The sequence below is a fragment of the Papaver somniferum genome, chromosome 9 (assembly GCF_003573695.1).
Source record: "Papaver somniferum cultivar HN1 chromosome 9, ASM357369v1, whole genome shotgun sequence".
In the NCBI taxonomy this organism is placed as follows: Eukaryota; Viridiplantae; Streptophyta; class Magnoliopsida; order Ranunculales; family Papaveraceae; genus Papaver; species Papaver somniferum.
The window spans coordinates 72144237-72156021 of NC_039366.1; the positions used below are offsets into that span (position 1 = coordinate 72144237).

General features: G+C 37.1%; 1 protein-coding gene across 1 annotated transcript; it reads right to left on the reverse strand.

The window, feature by feature from the left end:
- Positions 1–7462: 7462 nt before the first annotated feature.
- Positions 7463–10869, reverse strand: LOC113313221 (protein sym-1-like). Its single transcript, XM_026561963.1, has 8 exons — positions 10413–10869; positions 10199–10286; positions 9419–9513; positions 8688–8760; positions 8497–8589; positions 8312–8398; positions 7872–7952; positions 7463–7702 (listed from the first exon to the last, which is right to left on the reverse strand). Exons 1-8 carry the CDS (start codon positions 10799–10801, stop codon positions 7697–7699), a joined length of 912 nt encoding a protein of 303 aa, XP_026417748.1. The 5' UTR covers positions 10802–10869; the 3' UTR covers positions 7463–7696.
- Between the last annotated feature and the right edge of the window lie 916 nt (positions 10870–11785).

Genomic DNA, 11785 nt, shown 5'->3' on the forward strand with positions numbered 1-11785 from the left:
ACTAGTCCAAAATGTCAAAACATTCACCAACGTCATAAGTCACTTTAATGGTCCGCATTTTGCATGAATATTTTTCTAAATTTCACCTTGTTTTCTTAGTAATATGGATTATTTTCCATTTGCATCTTAGGATGGTCTCGATCCTGTTTTACTGAAGACTTTGTAAATTGAGTGATATACTTTATTACTTAAAAGCAAGATGGGAATAGGGGGTTGTGCATCTAGTACTTTAGAAAACACTTATTGAGAGATATGCCCTCACTTCGTATTATGTCAATATTTTTCCCGTTGTCTCGTTCACTCAAGTAAAGTGATGTACGTATGAGTCCTTTCAAAACGATGATCATGTCACAACCAAAGTGGTTGTTTGGTTAGTCCAAAGTCTGCATGAGTCAATACCCAATATTTCATTTTCGGGGTCAATATGGATTCAATAATCCAAATACTAGTGATTTATATTTCACCAAATTGACTCATAAATTTCTATAAGAATATGCTTACTTCCACGTTCGTTAAATATTATAAAAGATGCAATCAATTACACTCTCATCACTGTGAATTTCCATATGATATCCACTTGTATGGGTTTCTTTGGAATTTAACAAGGTGTGATTAGCTCTCGGTACATATAGAGCTTTTGTAACTTCTTTGTTATATCTTGAAAACTAATTTTTGAGCAGTGCTTCGCTCGATGATCCAATCATTGTAGTCACATTATAAGGAACTAGTTCGAAAACTTGTGTGTATTCCTTAAATTAGTGGGTGAAAAACCACTATCAGTTAGACATTGAGTCTTGAGAGATTTAATAAGTGGTGTGGCCTTATTACGTAACAAAAGTCGGATTCAACTCAAGTACTTTAAAGTGAATATATGTTACGTTTCATCCAAATATATCTCAAGTGCTTTAGAGAATTTATGTCTCGTGGGAATGATGTACTTTTCATTCCATAAGAGCTGACATTGGATGTAGTTCAATTAAATAGTCAATTGGCCAAACAAAGTTCTTCTTGTCTTTAAAGACGTTGATGTCTAAAGCATGACCTCCTCTAGAAATCGGTTGCTACTATGATACACACATTATATTGTATATACCGACACCTATGACTAGGTGCATTTCCAACTCTTTCATTTATGATGGGAGCTAGAATTACATTTTAGCTGATCCCATGTTCGGTTGATACTTTTGTGTTGGTGTTATTACTACCGAATACAAAAGTACATCTTTGTATCATGATACATATGTCCCTCTGCACATATTTCACTATGCCAACAAGTGGATTACTTCTCGCGGAACATTCAAATTTGGGGGGAAATATCAAGTATCCAATAATAGTGCTCAATTACTTCTAATCCCCAAATGAATACATTGGAATTGAGTTGGTACAACCAATTGAAAAAAAAACACCGTTTAACTATAGCAAATATCATACTCAAGAGAATAAAATAACAATAAAACCAAAATTCTTAATGGTCGAGATCAACAATCATAATTTGAATTGATCGTGATACTAAAATTAATTGGGGGATATAAATTACTTCCCCCAACCAATAGTGTTTGTTAAGGGGTGTATTTTAGGGACGAAAATATGAAACTACCCTTTAAAACAATAAAAGCTAAATCAAACATAAAAATACCCTACTCCCTTTTAAATTCGAAACATTTCTCACTCCCTTTCAAATTCTCTTCTCCTTCTCTACCGGCTCCTCACTTTGAATTTTTTTTTTTTTACATTCGGTAGGGATGAAGACCATGCCGGTAGTGATGAAGACCATGCTGGTACTGAGTGTCGGCATGGTTATTTAGGATGAATACCATGCCGATACTGGGTTCCTCAGTACCGGCATGGTTATTTAGGATGAAGACCATGCCGATACAGAGTTCCGGCATGGTTATTCAGGATGAATACCATGCCGATACTTGTTATTTCAGACAAATTTTTTCTGTAAGTTTTTGTCCTCAAACCGGCATGGTTCATTTGAGAATCGGCCATGCCGACACCATTACCGGCATGCTCGATAACTTTTACCATGCCGGCACTGAGTTTTTCAGGCGTAACAATGGCGGATTCAATGAAAAAAAAAATCAAATTTCAATACATTAATACCTATACATGGGTAATTGGAGTACTTTTATGTTCAGCTTGTTTACTTTCCTGGGTTGGTTCTTCTCCTAAAGCTTCATGATCATAAATATCTTGGTTTAATGTTGTTGCATCAACAAATTCAACGTTAATGATGTATAGTAATCATCATCAAACGAACTTATTAACTTAACTAATTATAATTAACCATTAAACATGATTAGTGAGGGGCAGATTAGGAATTAGTTAAAATACATGGATAGGGAGTGACCTTGCTTTACTATTTAAATCCCGTTTTTGTCTTTTTCCTCTATCCCCCAATTAGTTTTAGTATCCCCCAATTGCGCATTCTTTATATGATATGGACTTATCTTTAAAAAAAAATAATAGAACTACGCATGTTCTAAAGAAACAAATAAATAAGCCCAAATGTTATTGAATGTACAAACGCACGTTAGTTACATACCTCAAACTTTGGTTCCCATTGCATATACACAAAACCGGAACAAACTTGGTCGCGCATGGCCCAAAAACTGAACAGGCCATAGATGGAACGGGTCGGAATAGGACCTGGCCGAACAGGGTGGAGCGGACCAGACCGGATGGACCGGTCCAGATCGGGTCGAGGTAGACCAGACCGGACCTGGTTGAGTTGGACCGGACCGGACCTGGTTGAGTGAGTGAGTTGAACCAGGTTTCCTTCTCTTATCTGATTACGAACAACAGATGTTAGGGATTTGACGAACAACAACACAGATGTTAGGGATTGGCGAATTCATACGAGTACATATTATATATTATAAAATATAATCACTGAACTTATTATGGGATTTGCATAAATAACGATCAAATCAATTTGATTATGGGATTAATACTTATTTATATTGAATATGCCAAAATCAAAAATGGGGAAAAAATTCAATAGATCCAACTTATCTGATTTGATTTCAGCGATTTCAACATTAGCTTGACGACAATTGCATAACTGCGTTGATGTCAATCATCCATATAAAAAAAAAGAAAATAATAAATCATCTGATTCAATCTAGCTCTGCGGTATAGCTTCGTGCATGATAACGTTTTGCAGTGGATTATGGAGAAGAAGATAAAGAGACAAAGAAGGAGAAAAGATTTCTTATTGATATGAGTAACTCTATTACATAGCTATAGTATCCCTTATATACATACTCAGGGAAACCCTATGTATCAATTTGGGCCGCACATATATGGGTCGTAGGCCTACAATAATCAATACCTATTAGGGTTGCTTAGAAAAAAAGAACAGTCTCCACAGCTATGTCAACTGGTATTGCAAAATTAACACCCGAGGAAAGTTATTTCAACTGGTACCGACTCCGTTCGTACACCCCATATCCTGGTGTCTCTTTTTTAGGGATATATCTAGTTCAAACCAGCGTACCCCTTGAACCGCATTATTCAACAGAAAAAGTCGGTAAATCCAATTTTATTTTAGCTTTTAAAGTTCATCATCGTATTTTACCGAATTTTTGTCGAGAATATTCGCAGATATTCGTTTCTGCAAATATTTGACTGACGTCCAAATGTGATCCGGCTTAATAACTTTGTTGTTGTTTTTTTTAATATGCGAAAGCCTGGACCCAAGTCCCTACCCGAGCCCAGTAAGTCGACTGGCTCCACTACCAGACCCAACCCGTCAAACCCAATTATACAACTACACCGATACAAACCAAAACTTTTATGTTGGGGATTGAACCATTGACTTCCTTTTTACTGGAGTTGATGGAAAACTACTGAGTTCTAAAGCTTGGACGCCGACGTGTCTTTTATTTTCTTCTCTAACCTGCTCCTTACACATAAGGACCAACCAACTGAGCGGGTTGCTCCTTGATGATCTTAGTGCAGATATTTTATATATAATATTTATTAGCCGTAAATCATGCTAATATCCACCGAAAAAAGGTGTTTTTGTCATTTAGCATGTGCCGAATTTTTAGTGTCGTATTTTACACGTGAAACGCATTAAACGTGAATTAACGAATTCCCGAAAATTTTCCACATTGCGCATGTTTGACCATATATTTGATCGAATTCATTTTTTATTTAGCCGATTAATATGCGCATTTCACCGATCCGAATTTTTGGTGTGCGCGAATTGCTAACTAGGTGTACAACTAGTAGTAATTTTATATGGTTGTTGTAGAGAAAGCTAATATAAATAAGGGGAAAGCTGACTTAAGTTGAAAGGAAGTAGATTTACAGGGGATAAGAAAAGGGAAAACAGTTCACTCAAAATGGATAGAGAAGGAGTCGTACAAATCTTCCACCCTCCGTAACTTTTTCAATCAAACCCACTTATTTCTTAGTCAAAATCGCTATTAATCTTTCAAAACCTCTTATCCAGTTCTCATTACCGCTTTTGATATAACCCAATCTCTTGTTTATTCTTCACTTCTATTACTCTTTTTTATCTTTTTACCTCTACTTTCTTAGTTTTCTTTTGGTTTTGGATTTTTTTTTTATCTTCGTAAAAGTTTTAGATCTAGTCTTCTCGGTCTTGGATAATTTTTGCCTTTTGTGGGTTTATTGTTTTACTGATTTTGCTTTTCTGTTGGTTAGTTAGGAGTTCGGATCTAGTGAAATTAATTTCTTTAGAGAAGCTTCTTCTGAAAAGACGAGAGTACCCAAATACACCACAGTCTTTCGAATATCAGCATATAAGTCATTTACCGAATGTGATCGTCTATGGACAGAGTCGAGACAACACAACATATTCGGTTCACACTTCGTGTGATCGTCTATGGATACGAGATCGAGATAATACAACAACAAGATCACTTGTGTGATTGACTATGGATACAGGATCGAGACGACACAACAACAAAGTGTGCACTTGATAATAGGTACGGTAAGAAACCGAAACTCTATAGAATCAATATCAAGCGTTACGAAACTTAATTATAATAACAATTATAATTCGGAAAACAAAGTAAATGACACATCAATATTTTGTTAACGAGGAAACTGCAAATGCATAAAAATCTTAGGACCTTGTCCAGTTTTGAAAAATACTCTCGGAATTAAGCCACTATACAAAATCTAATACCAACTTCGTATACTTGAGACCAAGCAGACTACCCCTAGCTACTTAGTTCCCTCAGTATCAACTAAACCGCAGTGAATTGAGTTTGTTTCTTTTGGTGGTTGAGATTCTCTCTAAGATAATAAATGATGCGGTGGAAAGAGGTCAGCTTTCTGGTTTTTAGGTGGTAGATCATGGGTATATTATTTCTCATCTTCAATTTGCAGACGATACTTTAATATTTTTTGATGCTTCTGTGGAGGAAGTTCGTCGGCTCTTTACCATCTTGGTTGTGTTCGAAACTATTACAGGTTTGAAGCTGAATTGAGATAAGAGCATTATGATTAGTGTGGGAGCTGATGGGGTTATTGATGATTTAGCAAGACAACTTGGATGCAAGACAGAAAACATCCGTTCACTTACTTGGGGATGCCGATTGGAGCTCACTGGCGCAGTGTTTCAGTTTGGAAACATGTCTTGATTAGAATGGAACCGAATTTGTCGACGTGGAAGAAAAGACGACTTAATAAAGCTGTTAGGTTAACCCTCATTAAAAGTTGTCTTGCGAGCCTACCAATTTATTACTTGTCTCTTTTCATCTTCCGGTGAGTGTGGAAAAAAGAATGATTAGGATTACGCGCAATTTTCTATGGGGAGCGGTGGAAGGTAGAAGGAAATTGGTGTAGGTTTCTTGGAAGAAGATTATTGTTTCGAAGGTGAATGGGGGGCTAGGTGTGAAAAATTTGAGGAGAATTAATCAATCACTGTTCGTCAAGTAGATTTGGAGATTTTCGAAGGCCAAAAACAGTCTTTGGAGGAAGTTAGTTAATGAGAAATTCGCTCATAATAGTGACCTACTAGTCCATGATGTGGACAATCAATCTCAAGGAAGGAGTCTATGGAAGAATGTTACAAACATGGTACCGAAGATTCAGAGCATGGCGACCTTCACGGTAAGAAATGGTAAAGGAATTCGTTTTTGGAAGGATCATTGGCTAGACAGGGGGAGATTACAAGACATATTTCTGGTTGTTTACAAGGCGGCAAAGGCTAAGGATGCAACTATTTTTGACATGATAGTGAATGGAGCTTGGAACTGTGAATTCAAGAGGCCTCTAAACTTGAATGAACAGTTGGAATGAGATTTATTACTGCGTGACCTAAATCAAGTTCCTGGCCTTGTTGAAGCAGAGGAAGAAATGGTGATATTGGATAGTTTCAGCACTTTAAGATGTTATGAACGTCTTACAGACAATCTGGATGAGTGCGGCTTCGACAAGTTTCTTTGGAAAGGTAATATCTCTAACAAGGTAAGTTTTATCCTTTGGGATACCTTCCATGATTCGCTCCCAACCAGGGATATGTTGCACCATCGGGGAGTGATTATTGATAGTGAGCAATGTGTTTTGTGCAACGACGTAAGAGTCAGCAAATCACATGTTCCTCCACTATAAGTACTCTTTCGAGATTTGGAGATATTTGTGATTATTTCAGTTATTCGAAGCGTGGTCTATCAATGTGTTGCAAGGTAGAGGGAAGGATGTTTGACAAATCTTACATTATGCGATTTGTTGGATTTTGTGGAAGGAGAGGAATAGAAGGGTTTTTGGAGGTCGACATAAGAGTGTGCAAGAGAATATTGATTTGGTTAAACAATTGGTAGTTTTATGGTCTTGTGACAACGATACCATGTTGATCCTAATTTAATTTGGAGTAATTGGGACACTCCAAAGCGTATGTAGCGTTCGCTGTACTGACCTTGGACTGATTCTTGGTTTTGAATATAACCATCTCTTCAAAAAAAAAAAAAATTGGTTTTGGACCAATTGGTGGACCTGCTTCTCTACCGCAGGATTGGTAGACCTTGGATTGATTCTTGGTTTTGAATATAACCATCTCTTCAAAAAAAAATTTGGTTTTGGACCAATTGGTGGACCTGCTTCTCTACCACAGGATTGGTAGGGGATGGCTATGTCATTTTGATATTTGACTTTGAAAACAAAGATCTCATTGTATCAGCATGATGCTACTCTAATTTCATGATGAGTCATGCTACTCTAATTTCTAAAATCATAGTTTATCGGATTTAATATGTTTTCGCCAACATTTCAATGCTATACTAGAATTTGAGAATTTTGAATTAAAATACTAGCAAAAAGATAAGCCGCACAATTTTGATATAAGGGTGGGATTCCTTACTTTCAAGTTTCAACTTCAGTCCCCAGCATTTTAGCGCACAATTAGGCAGGAGAAAAAGGAGTGCTCAAGGAATTTCAATATAAGACACGCTTGTAAGTTGTAACAAACCCAACCGCAGAATAACCAAAAAAAAAGTCTTGTTTTTCATTTATGCAAATGTTTTCATGTCCAACAACATAGCTGCAGTCTTGGAAAGAAGCATGTAATATTATTTCTATCACTTACATACAAAATTTTGAAGCCTATGGGGTCGTCCCAGTTCTTCTGAAGCCTAGTTGAACACCTATGCAGGTGCTGTAATCTGCTCGTCATACACAATATTGATTTATACCAGAATCAAAACAGCGGTCTAGCTTACTCCTGTAACCCGGAAAACAAAAAACAATTGAAATTTAGTTACTTTTAACTTTAATTGTTTTGTAAACTAAATTCGCATAGAAGATCAGACCAAGTTTACTCAAAGTAGTAGTCAAAGTGGATCAGATTTGATGACAGATAATACAGAAGGGCGAGGAGAAGAATAGTGCACCTGTTTGGGAAGAATCGCTTTGTGAGCTTTAAATGAGAGAATCACATTCCATGCTAGTGCAACGACATTTGCGGCTAAAACCTATGATAATAGATTTGTGCATTGGCAAGTGAGTAGATTCATACAGTAAGACGGACTATAAAGCAGAAGCAGAAAAAAAGAACCCTTTAAATTTAATATTAAGAATGATAATTAGTAGTATCTACTAGTGCTAGAGTCTTCCGTGACATAATGAATCCAATGGCCAAATTATCTAGCATAATTATCTTGTATATAGCACTAGCCCTTGAGTTATTTCCGAGAAGCCACATGCTCAAGTGTGTATGGGGATTAACCACACACATACAAACACATAAGTTTCGATGTACAATGCAGACAGAGCTGCAAGCAACGAAAGACTTTGTTCATGATGGAATTTCATATAAAGTAGTTACTCAAACCTGGAAGTTCTGTGGGACAAATCGAAAGTTGAGAAATTGGAAAGGTATCCACAATTGCCAATTTGCGATCACAGCAGAGAACCACTCCTATAAGAATGAAGAACGTGTAAAATAAGAAAAAATGAACTAATTATGCACTGCTGCAAATAGGAAAAGAAAAAGAACAATTCGTATAGAGGTTTTACCTGTTGAAGCTTTGGCACTACTTGAGATGGTTTTCCCTCTAATGTCACTAATGTAGATAAGAATACTCCAAGGAAGATCGGAGAAAAGATAAACTGCGTTGAGGTCGGGACATGTTTTAATCCATTTTATAAAGCAAAAAAAGTAACATGTAACGCTTAGGCACACAAGAAAAAAATAAGAAGAATCTAACCTGGTCAAGCACGAGACTCAAAACTGCACTAGTAGCTCCTGGGGCGGTCACCAGTTTACTTAAATACAGATACCTAACATTCCATCATTAAGTTCAACTAGTTAGCTTCAAGTACAACTCAGTTAGAAATATCATATTTTGATAACACTAGTGAAGAGTGATAATATCACAGTTTGGAACTTTGAGTGGTTATATCAAAATCTTTTTGCATTCAGTAGAGGGCACGTACTCATGTATCCAAACTGACACCAATATGTTTGTATGTTGTCAGAATAATTAAGATCCTTCTTAAAACAGTCGAGTAAAATTCAACTAAGCAACAAATGTAGGCAAATGCATGAACCGGGACCCATTACACTACAAGCGTACCATGATTTACAACCTAGATTAATGACTTAAGTCCAGGACTACCGAAGTGCAAAACATTATAAACGAAGGAGCGCCCTTTCCTTAATGTACTAGGAAGATTAAAATGAAATCCCAATGCCCAATCAAATGGATTTTTTTTGAAGCTGTTAGGTGAAGCTTTACCAATCACCAAATGTGGCCTAATTCTTGAATCAGGATTGATATATTTGTTTGCATATCATAATCGACGGCCCTAATTTATGGTTGCAGCTCAGGTATTGAAATATAAAACATATTAAGAAGAATACAACACCCATTCCATAGTGTACAAGACAAACTTATACACCAATTAAAATAGCAATAAAAGGTTTCAGATCCATCACCAGAAATGAAGGGCAGGACCAACCAACGTGAATCCCAAGAAAGTGAATATAAATGTTCGCTTCACATCCACAGTTGGTACTTTATCAATCAAGATCTGTGAAGGTACATAAGCAGAAAGGTTGTGTTAGAATCTAACAAAACTTTGTGTCAAGAAGAAGTATAACAGAATAGGCATAGCCAGTGAAACCATGGATTGCAGTAGCAACACTGAATCTTTTGAAAGAGCCCAAATGAAAAATCTGAGTTACAGTCTTACAGAGATCATATACACTACCAGCACTTGTTCTATATGTAACAGAGACATCTATTAGTACCAGCTCAGCCAGGATATGACTCTGGTTATACAGAATTTATGGTTATACAAAACATATACAACTTAGGGGAGAGTGACAAGAATAACCAAACCACGTCTAGTCTATTGAAACATCAACAGAGAAAATGTCATCAGTTGGAACTTTACGGTTGGAATTCTATGGACTGATAACTGATAACGTTACAGCAGGAAAGAAAAGAAAAAAGATAACTGATTACCCTCGAGGCATTAACAGTGACATAGTTTACATTCTCTTAATGTTCATTTCAACAATCTTGAAGTACTCTTAGCCACACACCCCATTTGGTTAAGATTGAATGTGATAGATGATTTGAAAATAGAATGTGTGCTAGCATCTACAAATCCTTGATTAACAAATGCTCTCCAACTACAAATTATCAGGCACCAGAAGAATTGGTAGCAAACAGTTTTATACTGAGAATAAAAGAGAGAAAAAGAAGCCAACCTGGCATGCTAAATCCCCAATTAAGTTCAACAAAGCAGACGTCACAGATTTTGTTAATAAGGGATACATCTCAAGAAGTTTCAAGTACCTGAAATTGTACATAATATGCTTAGAAATTAAACATCAATAGACCAACAGTATTATCAACAAAAGTACTCAAGCAGCTCTAACAACGTGACATAACCTAACCCTAAAGAGAGATAAGTCATATTACCATGAGATAAGGGACCAGTTACTCCCACCACTTTCAGCTCCATCTCCACTTCCACCTCCACCGCTAACACCTGAATCCCCAAAACCACCGCCTGCCCCACCACCAGAAACAGCTGAGACCCTCAAAAGGTCATCATCTATACCTCTAACTTTGATTTTAGAATGACCCATACCCTTGAAACCTGCACCATTCCTGGAAATTGCAGATGCTGAATTTAGACGAGGTGAAGAAGAAGAAGATGTTGAAGAAGAGGAAACCCTAAAGTTGCTAATTTGAATTGGATTTACACAGAGATTTTTAGTAACAAGATAAGTGGATTTTGGAGAGGTAGTGATGAAACGAGAGAATGAAGAAAATGTATCAATAGCATTTACAGGATTCGGAGACATTTTCTTTTTGGTCTCTGCCCTGCTTGTGCTTCTACATGTGAGGGTTTTACGCTGTAGCGGGGTTTTAAGACCACGAGCTTAGGGAGTGTTTGGTTACACCTTATTTTTCATTATTCTTGCAGGTATATTGTGTAATGTTGGGAATTGGAATAGAACAGTCCCGTAGATAGAGAATATCAGGCAGTTAATGTTTATCCGTATTAATGTCAGGAGTTCTTTCCACAATCCTTTTTTTAGTTGTGGGTCTGACCGAGAGATCTTAAAGAATTTCAAGCTAAAAAATGAAGCCTTTTAAAAAGTAAGATCGATTCGGGAATCAGAAATCGAGATATCTTCTCTTTACTTCACACGAGGAGCATGTGTAATTACGGTTAAAGGTTAAAACTTGAAGAAGAGAGGAGCGACCACCACTGGCTTCTCCTGCTATTTTTGTAAGGCTAATCCCTATGGACTAGATTGGAGTGCTAGATTGGCCAAAAAGTGTTGCAAATCAAGAAAAAAGTGTTGGAAAAAAGTTAACAGTGATAGTTGATAGTTCTCTCACATACCAAGTGCTCGCAGTCCAACTATCAACGAGATTGAAACGCTGAACCGTTCGGCGCTCAAAAAGTGACATAAACGTCGAACCATTCAGCGCTGGGAGAAAATTTTCTGATCTAACGACTGAGATTCAAAGCGCCGAACCGTTCCGCACTGAGCGCCGAACGGTTCGGCGTTATATGGTGGTCTCGCTGCTAATCTAGCTGCTAGATTAGTCATCTCATAGGACTTAGGAGGTTGCCCATGCTGACGTGGATGGCCAATCTAGCCCATAGGACTAAGCCTAACACTATGTTTGTTTACTCCTGACTCATCTGAGTCGTCTGGATCTGAGTGAAATCACCTGACTTATCTGGATCTGACTCGATATGTTTGTTTTGAGCCAGATCTGATTCATCTGACTCAAAAAAACATGTGTCAGTGGTTTGGTCCCGTGAGTCAGAG